Below are 18,575 nucleotides of genomic sequence, written 5' to 3'. Positions count from 1 at the left end.
AATCATATGATTGAAATGCAATATAATATTTATTTTTATATATATTATATAAATATTTTGTGTTACCTATTTGTAGTTCTTAAATATTATTTACTATTATATTATGTATTTAAAGTCCTAATGGGTATAATAAATTATATTTGAATTTTGAAATAATCATAAATTATAGTAAAATCATAATTGCTGATTTGCCAACCGCTATATCCAAATGACAAATTTGCCGACTAAAATGAGCCATGTAAGTGGTTGTGGTGGGGGGGGGGTCAATTTTTGAACTTAAAATACTAATTAAAAAAAACTGTGACTAAGGATTTTTAATATTTTTCAAATGTCATTGTAACAATATAGTAGGTGCCTTGTATTAAATTTTCAATTATTTTTACTCAACAAATAAAGTTTTATTGACATTCATAGAAAAAAAAACTAATAAAATTGAAAACTGAAAATGTCCCTAAACAGTTCAAAACAAATCAAAATATTTTGAAAATTGTATTATGTATAGAAAATGGAAATATAAACAACCAGTGAAAATTGCATGTATCTTTGTTTTAAAGTTACACCAAATACCAAAATCGATTTTCTTGAAAACAGCTTTTGCGTAAGAATTTCCGTTTTTCCTTAATTTTTCTTTTGTTTTTCACGGCGCTTTTGAAAACTATTGGAAATTTCAAATTTTTTCCTCCCGAATGCACCAACTAGATTCACTTTCCCATCAAACAAGATACTGTTGAAGAAAATCGAAGCAGTTTTACTGCCCCAAACCGTGATGACAGACACAAAAATAAAATAATAAAAAAACACACATCATTGTAAAATCAATACATTCATCGTTCCACTCAGAATCTAAAATATGTATTATTTTTGTATCGTATTTTTTTAGATTTGAATCTTTCAGATAACTCTGTAAATTATATTCCACGCATTCGAATAATCTAGGTATTCATTTTTTTAATCCATTTATATAAACTATCTCCCCTCCCTGTCTCCCTAATGACTCTCTTTTCTATACCCTATTCACAAACGACTAACGAGATAATCGGTAACCTTTGACATGCCTCATTTAATATTGTCTTTTATTTTCAACACAACGCAGTGAAATCCGAGTTCCTTATTGTCCTCCCAAAATGCCTTACCAGACAAAATGTCATCAATTTTCTCGTCCAATTTAGTTCCTGTCACCGTATACATAAAGGTTAGTCCTATATCTAATTTATAAATTAATTAACTTAACTCTCTAAAATGTATTTATTTCATTACTTTCGAGGATTACTTTAATATTCAAAACGTTAAAAACAATAATTACAGAGACGATTTATGAAAACATAAACCTTATCTAGGTATTATAGTCCATTGACTATCATCGACGATTTTACATCACATAGGTAAATAAATTGTCCAATTTTAATATTTATATAGGTGTTTTATTACCTGTGCCTATTATATGGGCTATAAATACTAGCTATAATACGTGGCATCTACCTCACTTTAAAAGGATTAAGGAAATGTTCTCCTCGTCATATTATATTGTAACAAAAATATATATGAGTAAAATGTATATGTAGCTGATTTGTCCTAAATAATTATCAGCGGTGGATTTTAATAACACTCCGACAATTATTTTAGATTTAAACAGTCCGAGAGAGTGTATAGCGATCGATTTACCCTGACCGGAGTGGACAGTGGGTTGGTAAAAATATGCCATGTAAGAGTTACAAAAATAAAAAATATTTTCTAGATTGATTTATTCTATTTTGAATCGAAAAAAATGTATTAATTTATTATATTATGTACAGTTATATTAAAGACCAACACTATTCTATTTATCGGGTCATTTGGTACTCACTACTCAGAATATCAATATTTAGTAATATTGTTTTTTCTAATAATTTCATAATATTGATAAAAAATAACATAAATAATAACAATTTTTAAATAATTACAAATTGTCTATATTAACCAGCTAATCAATTGCACATATTAGGGTATGCATACGAGCTATACAATGCATCATTGATTATCTGGCAGGAGTCATATTAAAACGACAATTAGGGCAGGGAACTATAGTAACTATACCAAGTCAATGAGAAAATTATTTAATTAGTAGATACTTATAAACTATATACCTAATAATTATATGGTGTACATTTTAAAAGCAGAAAATATCTTGACAAATTAATGATGGTACGTTATAGCACTATATTATAATTATAGTAGCTAGTAGGTCCCGGATTTGTATATTATGTAAATGCATAATCTTATACACTTGACTTAGAATTATATAGTTCCAATTAATTATTTTAGCGTTTTGTAATGCATTTAGTCGCGTAGATCCTATTGGTTCATTGTTTTTCTTCATAATTGTATATAAGTTGTATATTTATTAATAGATAATTGCATGAATTGCATCGTTTCATAAACATGAAATTAAATAATATCCATTTTTGATCAAAGTTTGATTTTTTTTTTTTTTACTGCGAATATTTACAATCTATATCCAATTAATACAATACCTAAGTAATAAACATAAACTAAGATACGTACAAGTACAAGACGACTTGAGTGAAGGGAGCAATAATGTATTGAGTGCATAAATAATTTGAAATTCCGGGCTCCACCCCTTATATATTGGCAATAGTATAGTTATATTAGTAATAGTAGTAATAGTTATACTATTACCTAGGGTATAATAATAATATGGTCGATGCGGCTTGCTAATAAAAAATTAAAAAACGAACAAGGGGATACGACAAAATAATGAATTATTAATATGTAGGTAATATTATCGTTCATCGTCGTGGTCGGTGGGTGACGGTGTAATGCTTTTAGACCTACATCGGGATCAATAATATTTATAGTCGGACAAACGTCGTCACCGGTCAACCAGCTGACGAGGGGCGCAGCTACAACTGGATATTAGAATCTGGTTATCCTGTTGTCGATCGATGGGGGTGAGTCGTACTCGTCGACCGGAGTCAGTGGTCGGCTCCTGGGGATGGAATGTATATGCGACCCCGCCGGCGAGTAGTAGTTCGGGTTGGATTGGCCTTTGAAACTGGACGACTGGCACTTGGGGGCGGCCACGTGGACAGAATCGTACAGGGCCTGCGTGGACCTGTAGTTGACGTCCGTGACGCTGGCGCCGCCGCAGCCACCACCGCCGTGACCGTAGCCAAGCGACGGCAGCGAGCTGGTGATCTGTTCACGGACGATACCGAACATCATCATGTACGTGCGTGGTATGAACACGGTGACCACGATCACGGTCGCGGTGGCCGTCAGGCCAACCATTACGCACATGTCGGACCACTGCCTGGGCAGGACGACGTACGCCGTGGTCCAACACAGCCAGACGGCGAACACCAGGTAAGTGGCGATGGCGAAGCACGCGCCCTCCCGGTAGTTGCGCTTCGACCGGAACACGAACGGGGACGTGACGCACAGGAGCACCAGCAGCAGCGCGTCGTAGGACATGGTGCCCAGGAACAGGGGACCGTCGACGAACACCCGGCACAGGTCGGACGACGGCACGACGGCGGCGTGTATGGCCACGAACTGAAGCATGAGCGCCAGCTGCACGCCCACGGTGAACGCGAACAGGGACGTCTGCAGGTAGCCGTTGACGTGGCTCATGAAGCTCGAGTCGCAGTCGCACGCGGCGATCATCAGGCTCCGGGCCAGCATGGCGGAGAACACGAACGCGCAGCTGCCCGACGCGCCGAACAGCTTGGCGTAGCACACGGTTTGCCGCGGCCAACCGGCGGCGCTGTCGTGCACCGCGAACGGCACGGCGCTGGCGTACATGAGCAGCGTGCCGGCCACCAGCACGAAAGAAAACGTCGGGTTGCCCTCCATCACGTCCTTCTTGCACACGCGCACCAGCACGAACGTCGCTATGCACGCGGCGCATATGGCGCCCACCGCCGACACGGTCAGCGTGGACGCTATCCACACGTCCTCCTTCCACGTCACCGAAAGCAATCCGTACGACGGAGCGGCGGGCGTGGCCGTCGGCGTGGGCCGCGACCGGCACGTCGGACACGATCCGTCCGCCTCGCACTTGCTCAAGTACCGCGGTTGCTGACCACTGCCGCCGCTGTCGTCCTTCTGCAACCACAACCGGCGCGTGCCGTTCGAGTCCTGTGCGTAACCACCGACCGTCTGACCGCCACCGCCGTATTCGGTCACGTGCACCAACGTAACGTTATACTCGCCGCCGCTACCGTCCAGCAACAGCAGCCTGTCCAGCACTCGACCCACCGTCTCGACGTCGTAACTACCCGCGGCCGTCTGGTTTTCCGCCGTCGGGACGCACTGTCCTGCGGACGAGTTCCGGCCGCACTCTTCGTCCACGCCGCCGTCGTCCACGTTCCCGGTGTACGCGTCCACCGCGCGCAGCACGTCCACGGCCGTCTGCACGAACTGCGCGGACACCGCCTGCAGCTGTTCCGGTGCCGCGGTGACGTCACCGCTGTTGTTGTTGTTGTTGCTGTTGTTGCTGTTGACGAACGGGCAGCTGCCGTACGCTTGAAACACGTATGAGCCGAACACGAAGTCTGAAATTGCAATAATACCGTGATTTAAATCGTAAATCACTGTGATAGCGGTTATCTTTCGTTCGAACAAATACCTGATTTAGGCGGTAACGGTCCGTCCAGGGGTATTATAATGAAATGAGACACACGGACGGTCAATGACGATTCTATTATTGATTTAATGACATTCTTGTTCGTCATGACGATGACCACTAGGGAGTCGTTCAAATTTCTAAAACGACATACGTTTTACAAGTAAAACACCAAAAATAAAATATTGAATTCGCTGCGTATATATGTAGGTATATAATATACGGTATAATTACCCAAAGTCATGAGCCAAGACCGTCCTGTTCAAACACAATCCGTTGTCTTTGGCCACACTTTCGAACCTCTGAGCGACGTCCAGATCCTGCGCAATTAATACGTCCGCGACGCTAATATTGTTTACGGTTAAAAACTTGACGGCTGCTTCGGCATGGATGTCCACGTCAATAATAGGTCCTGCCGTCACGATGGGTATGTCCAGACCAATCGACGGACTGATTTTGGCTCTTATGTCTTCGGTAGTGTATATGGCTAAAATTTAATTTAATTTAAAAAATAAAAGTTTTTCTTTCATTCGTCGAATCCATAATGACAACAGCACTTATTGTAATAATTACCAATCGGTATTGTCGAGTTATTGCAATCTTTGTCGACGACGAACGATATCAATGCTTTTTGGAGATCTGAACTTCGATACGAACACACTTCGTACAAAGTTAAACCTGATGAAATAGACAAAAAAAGAAAATTTATTAAAGCAGACACACTTTAAATAATTGACGGCAGCTTATTTATATAATAAATCTTCTAATTAGATGCCTTGATGCCTAGTCGTGTGCCTGAGTCTTATAATATAAATTAAACTGTAATGACTATAGATCAATAATTTGGTTTAGACAAATCTTCAATGGAGGAATCAAAATCACCTCCCTTGAAACCGCCACTGCTATGGATTTAAACTGTTTATTGTGTGTATTAAATTCCAAACACCACAGAGCTAATATTATTGCTCTATTTAGAAAATTAAAAGGAATACGATTTATTGTTTCCTAATTACATATATACGCTGAATGAAAATCATCAATATATTATATCTTTAGTTAAGAAGTTCTCTCTAGTGAGGAATCATTTTTAAAAATGTACCTACCACCTTTAACATTTTTCATATAGGTACCTTCAATTAATAAGAAGTATCGTGTAGTCTAATAAATTATGTTATTATATTATTGTCATAGAGCCATATAAATTACAATTACCTATACTGCACATAATTATAATATATATTACATATTATATATTAGGTATATTTTATCTAAATTTATTACAGAATATTTTGACTGTTATTCTATTAAAAACCTATACTATTATTATTATTATTATTATTATGCAACTCATCGTAATTTATATATTATGGTCGTTGTATACGCGTATAACAATATTACGTGGTCTTAATTGTATTATTGACATACAATTTCATTATTCCAACAACATTTTACTATCATACTCAACAATACAGAAATACAATTACATGAATAGAATTTCATAATGTGTTTACACAAACATGCAGAAATTGAATTACATTTATCTAATAAAAATCATTTAATTTTTTTTAATCAATTTGAAAAAATGTATTGTACACAAATCGACATAATAAGTATTATAATCGAACAATAACATAGACACTAATGCACTATTAGTTAAGTAGTAAAAATACAAAAATCTTTAATTTGTTTCACATATTAAGATGATTATCCGCATACTTGTTATGTGTATTTGTGCGTTTGTAACTAAAATGAATTAAATAAAAGTATATTTTTAACCTCATTGATTAGTACCATATTTACCGTCAATTTTTGGAAAAAACGTAAGTAACAAAAGTTAATCGTTGTATACAAGTTTAACCACTTGCATATAGCATAATATATCATTTTACACCGATCCTACGCGAAATCATTCAGTATGGGTATCTAACGAATACATATTATTTATAACTGTAAATTATTTTACTAGTCATTGGATTCAAGTATTCAACCTATCCGAAAGTGGAATACGTTCAAAGATTGGGAGTCAAGTGTTAGGGACAGTAATTTTGGATTATATCGCATAACTAATTATTAATAATGCGACGGAGAGACGAATTCAAATTTCAAAACGATTATAAATTAATGGAAAAGGAAGAGATTATGGTCTGATCTGAAACATGATAGTATAGCGACGATTCAACGTCTAAATATATAATCAAGACGCTGAACTACAAGCAAAGGAATATTACTGGATAACATAATATTCTATACGTCATATAACGTGTAGGTATGCCATTAGTGTTGTAGAGGTTTAAATGAGACGAGAACCATTTGAATTGCCAAGTCTGCCGGATATATGTATTACGTATATTTGTATGAAGTCGTTGGAAGACAATCTTTATTATGAGGGTATAACGGCTTATCGTTTCAATGGGTGCATAAACATTCAATGTTCAGTGTGTTTTGAATGAATCTAACCGAGTGTGTCAATAATCATATTGTGCACGGATACAGAAAATGTAAGTTGAATTGAGTGTTTTTCCGAAGAATTAAAAATGCGGATGACAACTACACACATTAACCATAACGAATGACTAAATTATTTATTAAGTAATTACCTACCTATATTAATGATATCAATGGACCAGCAGTGGAGTAGATAAGGTGGTTCCCCCATTGACCGACCGTGTTTATTTTAGGTATTATATTAAAAAAATGATTTTACAAAAAGTGTAAATGAAGGAAAGTTTAATGGGAATTTTTTAGTGGAACTTAACCTCCCCACCCCATACAAAATGTCTTACTACGGCAATCCAATTGACTGTGATATTTTATGATAATATCAACACTTAATTTTGTCTTGTTGTATTTTTTTTACATACCTAATGTGATGCCTGGGATGTAATGAATCGAATTTAGTATTTGTACAACGGTGGCTACCATTTCCATTGAATGGATACCAGTTGACGTGGGGCCCGAACATTTCTCGTCGTAGACGTCAAAGAAACCTGGAACACGTTAAATTAGACAAGTGTACATAATTTAAAATATTTTGTACAATTAATTTACCAGTTAACAGAAGATCACCGTTTGTCTTAAAGAAGCTCATGGACTGTCCATTTTGATTTTGTTCGCATTCCAAATTATACGTCACACGTACCATGCACGCTATCAACACGACTGACAGACTTATTGCTAACCGCATGTTATCTATAACAAGTGAATTTGTTTTATCAAACACGCGTTAATAGCATCAAAAGTATTAGGTAGTAACTTTAATTTGAATCTATAGATTATATATAGATCATTATAATGATTAATTTGGATGGTTGTTACGTCTTGCAGTGGCGTCAGAGAAAGGGGGCAGAGGAGGCAATTGACTCCTCAGATATAATCCAAGGGGGCAAAAGTATAATTTCCCCCCCCTACTACATTAAAATTAAAGGGTATACAATGGTAAATTATGTTTAATTTAAACGTTTACGTATTCAAAATTGGTTTCATTTTCATGAATGTATGAATGTGCCTAATAACATTATTATTATTATTATTATTATTATTATTATTATTATTATAACATAATACACATACCTAATAAACATATTGAGTAATTTTTATTTATATATTGTTACTTTTGAATATAACTTCAGGTATAAAGTAAATATGTTTTGTGTTTTGTTTCAATATAATATAAATGTCTAAATATAATGTAGGTATCCATATTTATATTATACAATAATTATATCAATACATTTATATAATTCTTATATTATAATATATTACGTATATCAACATTAAAAGTATTAAGAAAGGTTTTCTGTTATAAATCACAAATTAAATATATAATAGTTGTTAGGTGTTTTAAGTTTTGCCGCCCCCCCCCCCCCCTCATGAAAAATAGTTCCTGCGCCACTGACGCCTTGTCGTCCACCAGTGACGGCTATCCTATAATCCATGTGTTAGCTTCGGTTTAACTGGCTTAAGCCACACATACCTACCTATAATATTTGGTAGGTGGTCATTTGATATTGGGTAGTTGATAATTATTTATTATTCAATGACACAAATCGATAACAAAATTATATATTGCACATTTTAAAATTGTTCAATTTAAAGAAATATGACTTTAAAAAAAACCTACTAAAATAAAATAAAAACTAGTGAATTTTGCTGCAATTGGTAATATAGTACAATAATCGTAAAAATATTCCTCGGTTAGACAAAATAATACTATTTATAAAGCTTTTTTATATGTTCCAATTTTTGCTGCTCTAAATATTCAGTGAATTCGGTGAAAAATTGTATTTTCTCACCACGTCTTGTTCGAATAAATATTTCTAAATGACATAATAATAATTTGACATTGAGTAACAGGTGACGTTATAATAGGTTAACAACGCGTCACCGACCAATTATCGTCCATCATGGGATCTAGTCTAAACATAATATGTCTTGCTAATAGCTATTGTATCTAAATATATTATATATATTACCTACCTATCTATATAATGAGAACACTCAACACACGTTATCTTAGATCAAATTATGTGACAATATTCGGAGGGCTTGTAAAATGTAATCTGACAAATTGTACCAAGTCGCCGTAGTGTAATGAAAACTACTGTAGTATAAGCGACTCGTTTCAACGCTTCCAAATTTAATTACGACACCGACAACCCTTACTATTCTCTAATCCAATAATAATACCTGTATACGTGGTATAAGTACCTACCTATACTGTGTACAGTGTCGTACACCTACGTATCCTGCAGACTTCTGTTTTTACTTATACACAACGTCATTTGAAATAATTAGTTGGTATTATATGTTTAACTAAAGTTTAAGGCGACGCGTTTTTGTCTGTACAATGCACATAGATTCTAAAATGTATATAAACATAATTTCCCAATACGAAATTACAGTAACTCGCCCACTGTCTGGCGCTGTTGCGGCCATTTATAGAACAATTATCAAATTATTTTAGGTGTACATATAGTAAAAATAGTCCCAAATGAGAAACGTCCAGAAAATAAACCATGGCCTAAATTTTTAAAAATGAAGCTTAAAATGTTCAAAATTCAAATTTATAGTGTAATTTGAACATAATAATATTATTATTTTATTTTTGTACACATATGATATACCTATCTAATTGTACCCTTTTCTCCTATATACTCAATAATATATCAATTAGTAGAATAAGATTTTTCTTTTTAACCATTATCTTACCATCATATTATTTCAACATGAGAAAAATACTAAACGACGGTTAATTAATGAGTAACTAATTTGCATTATATAATTCAGGTATTAACTATATATTTAGGTACTAAATTTAATATTTATAATAATGGGAATCTCAAAATCTAATCACTATAATATAATATATATCATATAACTTTGAAATTTGCTATGCACGCAACATTGCAATATTATAGTATACACTAAATGTGTGGGTTTGTGTATTTATGTAAATGTGTAATAATATTCAAGAAACAAGAACGTAACTTCAGTACTCAGTATTCGGTAATATAGTTTAATTATACAATGTTTAACTCAAACGATAGAGCTTCGCATTAATAATATGATTTTCATATCGTAAATACAATTCGTAATAATTAACACCCTTTCATATAAACTTAATAATATACATATTACATACTCTATATAATAAAGATACACATTTATTTATTCGTGCATAATAGACGCCTCCAGCTTAGAACGTAACGATATTATATTTAAAAATAAAAAAAATTACTAATAAATGAAATAAAATGTAATAATAAAAAAATTAAACCACTAAAGTAAATAGTATGAACAACAAATTATAGTAGCATATTATGTAATAATAATATTAGATCGACCTTAGCTTTACGTGGCAAAATAATAAATATTTAAAATCTAGAATCACTAATATTATAATAATATAAATTATAAATTATAATACAGTTGAACCTGATTTACTCAAACTCTTTTATCTCGAAATTGACGATCACTCGAACTTTTTCCTATAGGTCTCTAGAATTTCCTATAAATGCATTATCCTTGGATAACTGGAATTCTCAGATGACTCGAATTCTTGGTGAATCAAACTCTTTGGCCTGTCTCTTCAACTAACCAAGTTCGACTGTATATCATGTATACATCATACACATTTTAAACACTAACTATTCTATTGGCTATTGCTGAAATCGCACTTCAAGTTTCTTTATAACATTTAGCCAGAGTCTAGCAGCGTAACCGCCACAAGTCTACACTCGTCCAGCACTGCAGCTACTCCGCCTCTAAAACTAGTGAATATTGGCACTCCTTGGTCTCTTCATCAGTCCTCGACGATGTGGCGGATAGTCTGCGTCTGCCCGGACTCGCGGATTGGAGAATGGATCATAACCCATTTATGTAACAAATGGTTAATCCAACCTTGCTCTGCCCGTTCACGGTTATTTCGACTTTAGGGCTGTCCATTTGGCTATGCTGAGGTCGGAGCCTGGGACTCTGCTATCAGGAAAACACTAACGAAGAATTGATTTCGAACGCTTGACACCTTGAGTATGTCCAACGGTTCGCCCATATATCCTTTGTAATCAACAAGGTACTATATTATGTCACGAATTCAAACAGTACAAAACCAACGGTCAGACATCCTTGGACAGTTCGACCTCACCTAGCACATGCTCGGAAAAAATAGTTCTTCTCATATGCAGGCTATATACCCTAATCCGTGCGCCCCCCTTTCCCCCAACCAAATATAAAAATCTTGTAAGCGTGCTTATAAATAATCATACTTTTACCCGACTTAAAAATATAATCTGTAACTATATATTTAAGATTTGTTAAATTATTTTGTTGTTTTATTTTATCAAGTAAAAAAAATAAATATATACTTAATGAAATTTTACTATAACAATTAAGGTACAACTATCTAAGTATACTAAAGTCAACAGATTGAAGAAATCTCAAGATATCTTTAATTATGCTAAATCGTTCGAAACAAGCATATCCTGCGGTGATTAATTTAGAACACCTAATATATTATTATTTATTACCTATAGGTAAGTGCCTACAGACAACATTAACTAAATTATCGTCGAAAAAAGTAACAGGTACCCTATTATAAGATATATTATTTAATATTTATAGCCAAATTATAATTTATGATAAGTATGCGTATGATAGGTAGGTGTAAGTATATTATAGCCTATAGGCAACATAGGTATAGAGAAACACGTCAATACACCTTGCATTAAGATCGTACCTACTTCGTCAACATTTAAAATGATTTATTAATAACTATATGCACAGCATATGCCCTATAAAGTCTAGAAACAAAGTATTATCAGTAAATGAATACCCAATAAATAAATGAAGTATTGCAGGTAGATATAATATATTATCTTTCCGTAGCAAATTTATATATTTTAAATCCAATTTTGAATCATGTGGATCATGTGGTCATTATAGCCTATAGGTAACTAATTATTAATAATCATTATAATATATTATGGTCATGATTGATATGCGGTCATGCGGATAATAAGTATAATAGAAATTTGCAAAAAAAAATTGGAAAAACAAGAAAAATTGAGGTTTTATAGTTGGAAAATTACTAAGCAGGTAGTTGAAAATATATGCCTCTTCCTCCCTTTCCCTGTGCTTTGTATATAATAACATTAAGCTCAGGATAACCCGCGAAGATTTACTAATTCAATGGGGAAAGGAAGTGTATTATAGTTGTGTATAGACTGTGGAGTTAAGTGGCGCCGAGTTCACTGGAGTATAATATATATATATACTCTCAACACTTATTAATAAATCTTCATGGGACACCTATTATATTATATCGTTATTGTATCGGACTCCGGCGGACATTTTCCCACGGCGAAATTTTCGCCCAGCTCTTATATTATACATTACGGTCACTTAGAAGCAAATGTAATTACCTACGCTGCAACCCTAACACGCTTTCTCGACTAACATATATTTTAGTCCAAATATAGTCATATATAGGTATACGAAATCCACTTCGTATACATAATGATAATGGCACTGGTTAAAGCACAGTGTATATAGGCATTACCCTATCACGGTCATTTCGTACGTCATAGCAATGTGTATAGCTATATTAGCTAACCACGACCAAACGACTTAATATTTTATTACCTATTACCATATAGCTGTTTCGACGAAGTCCGTGAAGAGAATTTTAGGTTTTTCCTGACAGTATATACAGTTATATATTTATATAGTTAAATAGGTTTACGTATGCAAATATTCCATCACAACATTATACCGCGGCCTTTGAGGTGCAAGAATCTGGCTGCCGTAGGTCAGTAGATTGGTGAATAACTGTTTAGGCCGATAATTGAACATCTTCGACGGACCTATACGAGCCTTCTGCAGTCGGTCTCGAGCTTTAGTAATATATTATTGTAAGCATGTACTGAAACATTATCGATGCGATGCTTATCATCGGGATTCAGGGCTCGTGCGTTCGTGCATTTGCATATCAATCTTGCTAAGTCGTATTTAATGCTAGATGACATAGAACTCCGTTTCAAGGTATCGTGGTTATAAGTATATGTGAAGTTTTATTTTGCATATTTTTGCATGTTTAGAGGTTTTTTGCCTATTTGACATATTTATGCGTTTTTGTATTTTATTGAGCATATTTAGCGTATTTTTGGCCAACATTTTATGAAAAATGCATTCATTTATATTTTTGCACTGTATAAATAAATTATGTATTATGGGAATTGTTTTAAAATTTTCGAGTTTTTCGTTTTGAAATTAACGACTGACTGGATATTTATTCAATTAGATTATTGTTTATTAATAGTCACTTTTTAATTTATTTTTGAAACTACATTTAAACAAATAAAACGTAACTTTTAAAAACGGGTTAAGTCTGCATATTTTTAGTGCATATAAATTCATTTTTCTGAACTTTTTAAGGCATATTTCAACGCATGTTTGGTCAATTGAAAAAAGGTACCTACTTATAGTTTTATCCTTTTAATTTACTAGGTAGCAATATACATTATGATTTATGTGGAAAAAGACCTTGCCCGTTAAACAAATATAGACGTATTTGTGATTTTTACTGGACTAAACCTCAGATCCATGCCGAACTCTTGCAAGACTTTTATGGTATTGCAAAACCCCACGAAAAATATTGTTAAAGTGTAAGATATTTAAATATGTGGTTTTTTGGGTGGTTACTATTATACAGCCGTTGTGGGGGGGGGGGGATGCTTGCCCTCTCAACGTTATTAACGCCGATGATAATTTATTATGTTAATATTTAACATCTTTTTTTTCAAATTCATCATACCTGCATTTTTATTAGTAGTATGTCCCGATGTAAAAAAAAAGTGATCAAGTCACTGCTCGGCAAAACTGAGTTATAAACCAACTGTCTACATAAATCATAATTTAGAAAAGTATAAAACGAATAATATTTCCAACACGAAAAATAATTTTAATGAAGACTAAAATCACCGTAATAATGAACTAAAAAAATACATGCACCTAACTAAAATTAAGTAGGTATAATCTTCGGTGTAATAATTATAAAATATGAACGGTAAATGGACAAAATTCCGCTCGCCATTTGTGATGGAAAGAATCCCCTAACGCATAAAAACCGTAAACGAGCATTAGCCCCATTTTTTCACAATAGGTATTGCCTATAATTAAATATATATTATCTCTATAAAATCGTTTTCAAGTAGCTTACGTGGTAATAACTAATACGTTTTTAATCTAAATAAAGCTCTGTTGACTGTTGTGTGTCTACTGTCTACTGTCTACTGTCTAGACTATACCAAATAGGTATAGGTACGACCTATACGTCGTTTAATCATAATATATTAACAGTAGGTGCAATATTTTATACAGTTATTTAATGCAATATTGAATATATTATTATAGATAAGCAATAATCTTTTTGATTTGAAAAGGGTACGTATATGTCATGTTATTAGACCTAAGTAGATATCAAAATGATTTTTTTTATCAATCCAAATAATATTTTAAATATTCAGAACACACTCTAATTTCTGCCAATTGCATAATAATTTATTAAGAGCATAATGATTATATTTTCTCTCGGAATTTAATTCATATACGACTTGATATCATATATACCTCCGATGACTTTTTTCTGTTCTATTGATTTATTCGATGAAACCACAACATGATGTATACTACTGGGTAGGAATTTAAATTAATTTAAACTTCGATTGTAAATTCTATAATATAGGTGTATAAAATCGAAGTACAATATATACATAGGTACCTTAGTACCGTGATACAGCGAGGCGACCATAAATAACAGAGTGACAAAAGGACAAAAAAAAATTGTACATTGCCGGTGAAACGTCTTAAACTGAAATGAGCTTTTATATAATATAGGGTCTGCACGTTCGACGGTGAAACTGTATGCTCACTGCAATGTGAGGGTGTTAAGTTAAAAATATTGGATATCAATTCAAATAGGCATTACCTGCATATATAATTAATATAGCTTCGATGCTTAAGACTCAAATATATTTATCGCCGTATAAGTTATAGTGGCATTGTACCATACTTGCGTATAATACAACTCTATATACATGAGCAGTCACTACTATACGGATAAAATAAAACCAAAAAAGGGGGAGGGGAAGTATATAGGCAACCGCTCCGTCTCCTATACAGTTGTTGATGTCGAGCGTGTACCTGAGACATTGAGTAAGTCACTGTATAATGTGTGTAAGTTAAATTTGAATTCTAAGATAAAACTTTGCGTATAATATGAAAAACGATAAGTTTGTCAACCGATATTAAAAAAAAAAAAATACCTAATAATCAATTCATGATAATAACATAATAATTACGGTTTTTTCATATTGCTATTAAAGTCATTTATTTTACTATTAATACCACTGTATAGAACGGTTGGTTGATTTAATTTTTGACGAAAACATAATATAACATTATTCATATTTAATTGGGTATCTATTTAAAATTGCATCAGTATCTATTTATGTATGCAATGTATTATTGTTATTGAATTTTGAGTCAAAAACGGTTGAATAGGTTCGTGGTATAAATAGGGCGCTAGCAATACCTTAAAATTAATTTAAATGTTTTATGTAAATAACATTTAATAATATATACGTAAAAACATCATGTCCCCCACAATAATATTTTTGAATTACAAAAATATAGTTAAAACTGTTATTCTTCGTAATTTGAAGTTCAAATATCTATAAAAAAAAAATTTGTGCTTATATGTTATTTAGATTTTCTGGTTTTAGAATAAGCTACTTATGAGAAACCTTGCATTACATATTAATTCAAAACATAAATAATTGAAACTGTTGTAGATTTTTTAACTAAAATATAATTTGCAAATATTCATGATTTTGACGAATTTTCAACTTCGAAAACTTTAAATGCTTCTTATAAAAATCATGCATCTGCATTATTATTATTTTGAATAGCATTAATAACTACTTACGAAGAACCTTGTATTATGTATTATTATAATTGTTATTTGTTTTATTGACTTTTATAGAATGAAAGTCAAAAATTTCACATGTCTATAAATATCTCAAAAAGAGTTAATTTGTACCATGTATAGAAAATGTGAATATAAACATTAGGTGAAAATACCAAGTATCATCAGTTATATCTTTTTGAATAACAACAAATTAAGAAAATAGATTTTACTAGCGGTTTTGAAAAAAAAATCCATTTTTCCTTTTTTTTTTTTGAATTTCTTAATTATTTTTAAAAGTAGGTAGGTAGTACTTGGAATTTTCAATCTTGACCTCCCGAAAGCACTAACTAGATCCAATTTTCTGCAAGTGTCCATCTTTAAAGTGAAAATCAAACCTTTTTATAAATTATAATCGTAAACATTGCAGCACAGTCATATATATAGTCCCAAAATACAAATAAAAAACATAATAGCTATACGCTCAAAATCTAAAACAAAAAATAACAACAATGACTCACTATTGCGACGACAGTATAATATTATTGTGACATTATACATAGGTAATAGAAATATAGAATGCTACGTTTATATGATCAGGACTGTGACGTACCTAATTATTCGGAAACCGGTCAACACTCGAACTCTGCCGAAGACGACTGCAATTTATTACCGCCGCAGGACCGTGATCATAATATTCAGCGTGGGTATTATTTATTTAGGAAGTATACCTCGTGACGACCATCCACGCGTACAGGTGATAATAAGATGTAGGTATAGGTACCTGCCGTGATTATATTATTATATCATAGGTGTACTAGGTAGGGTTTAATCTACCTAGTTAAGATAATAATTCACAACGACGATGGTCCTGTGGTAGCTGCTGGCGTACCTATGCGGTCGGTCGTTGTCATCGTCGCAGCCACGACATCGCGCGCAGGAGGAGTTGCATGACCGCGGTTGTTGGCCAAAGTATATATTTTGGGCGCACAAAAGACGACGAAAGTCTTTCCGAAGCAGCACAACGACGCACGATGTAAGCGTAACAATTCAGCAATATTGTAAAATGTATTTCGGTTTATGACGGATGTATAATAATTATATCTCGCCTAGACGACTTGGGTGACCCTTAAAACAATATAGGTACGATAAACACACGCGCAACGCACATATACGCATTATGGGGTCGTAGCGGCGGCGGCGATGGTGAACTGCACGCGAAGCCCTACCGAAATACAGGTACCTACGCGATTATCTCCTCTACCCCCAACCCTTCCTTTTATTTTTCTTCCCCTTAACCGCGCCGGCTACTGTACACTATAGCTACCTATATGCCACGCCGCCTGCAGCAATCCAATAAAAGCGATCACGACCCTCAGACCCACCCCCACTCTACGCCCGCTAGACCACCGTTTACCCGCCCGCGACTCTTATAATATTATCTACCTACCAGCTATAATGTTGTAATATAATGCACCACTGCAGCACCTGCTACGGCTGTCGGTCGACACACTCGGCTGGTATATAGAGGTAGGTAACCGCGGCCACGTAATTCCATAATATAATAACAATTATATACGTCACCTGACGACGGACGCTAATAGCTAAGGCCCACGAGAGGGTCGCGACTCGTACGACGAACGGAATCGCGTATTTAAATATAATGTAGATAGGTACCTACCTATACCTATATATGGCTATATATTAAATTATCATCATGATATATTATATACGTCTTATACCCTTGCGTATGTGGGTATACCGATTATTATTGGGCTGCAGGGATATATTATATATGGTAATATATACCGTGTCGTGCAGCTATAAATTTAGTAGACAGGTACCTACCGCTTAGTCATACACCAATGTAGATATATAGATACTTACGTCAGACGATCAATAAGTGCATGGCTACCGCAGTGGTTAAAATATGTCGAAACAACAAAAATTAATTCACTGTATGTTTACGTTGACTACGGCCGGTCGGTTTGTTATTATTTTTCGACCCTTTTCCACGTGGTCAGAAAGCGTGTTAGCCGTTAGGAGTGAGCGAGATACCTATATATAGGATACCGCCTATAATTATACCTAGGTAGTATAACAAGCGCTACGGGCACAAGTACCTAATATATCGAACAATATAACTCACAGAAAAACAACAGTAAGTAAGAGAAGACCATATAGGTACTCAAGTACTCTCCGAAAGTCCGAACTTAGGTATAGGTACTAATTTCCCGGGTTTCAATACATTTTTTAATCTACACAGGTACCTCCAAATTACTTCATTTTATTGTCCTTGTATTCTATTTAAGAGGTTTAATGTTTATCAATAGTTGGTACCATGTCATATTTGTTTCTTATTATAAAGATCTCTTTGTCATTTTTGACAAAAAAATAAATAGTTATAAAATATTTATTAGGTATAAAATAATAAAAAAATATTTAAAATATATAAAATAAACAATGCATTTTGAAAAAAATTATGTTTTA

The 18,575-nt window shown here is 33.9% G+C and overlaps 1 protein-coding gene across 1 annotated transcript; it reads right to left on the bottom strand.

Annotated features, from left to right (window-relative positions):
* Positions 1-1,925: 1,925 nt before the first annotated feature.
* Positions 1,926-17,306, bottom strand: LOC100160726. Its single transcript, XM_001949254.5, has 7 exons — positions 16,699-17,306; positions 7,673-7,813; positions 7,486-7,611; positions 5,198-5,302; positions 4,859-5,111; positions 4,628-4,764; positions 1,926-4,553 (listed from the first exon to the last, which is right to left on the bottom strand). The coding sequence occupies exons 2-7, from the start codon at positions 7,806-7,808 to the stop codon at positions 2,914-2,916; spliced, it is 2,397 nt and encodes a 798-aa protein (XP_001949289.1). The 5' UTR covers positions 7,809-7,813; positions 16,699-17,306; the 3' UTR covers positions 1,926-2,913.
* Positions 17,307-18,575: the final 1,269 nt, after the last annotated feature.

This window comes from Acyrthosiphon pisum, chromosome A2, assembly GCF_005508785.2.
Source record: "Acyrthosiphon pisum isolate AL4f chromosome A2, pea_aphid_22Mar2018_4r6ur, whole genome shotgun sequence".
NCBI lineage: Eukaryota > Metazoa > Arthropoda > Insecta > Hemiptera > Aphididae > Acyrthosiphon > Acyrthosiphon pisum.
Note: the sequence above shows the minus strand (reverse complement) of the source record. Positions and strands in the feature narration are given on the sequence as shown.

Excerpts from the sequence above, each read along its gene's own strand:
- LOC100160726 (XM_001949254.5), bottom strand. The coding sequence starts at position 7,808 with ATGCGGTTAGCAATAAGTCTGTCAGTCGTGTTGATAGCGTGCATGGTA. Across the intron at positions 5,303-7,485 it reads CATCCCAGGCATCACATTAG|GTTTAACTTTGTACGAAGTG; the intron begins GTATGTAAAAAA and ends CTATTTCATCAG. Across the intron at positions 4,554-4,627 it reads ACCGTTACCGCCTAAATCAG|ACTTCGTGTTCGGCTCATAC; the intron begins GTATTTGTTCGA and ends TTGCAATTTCAG.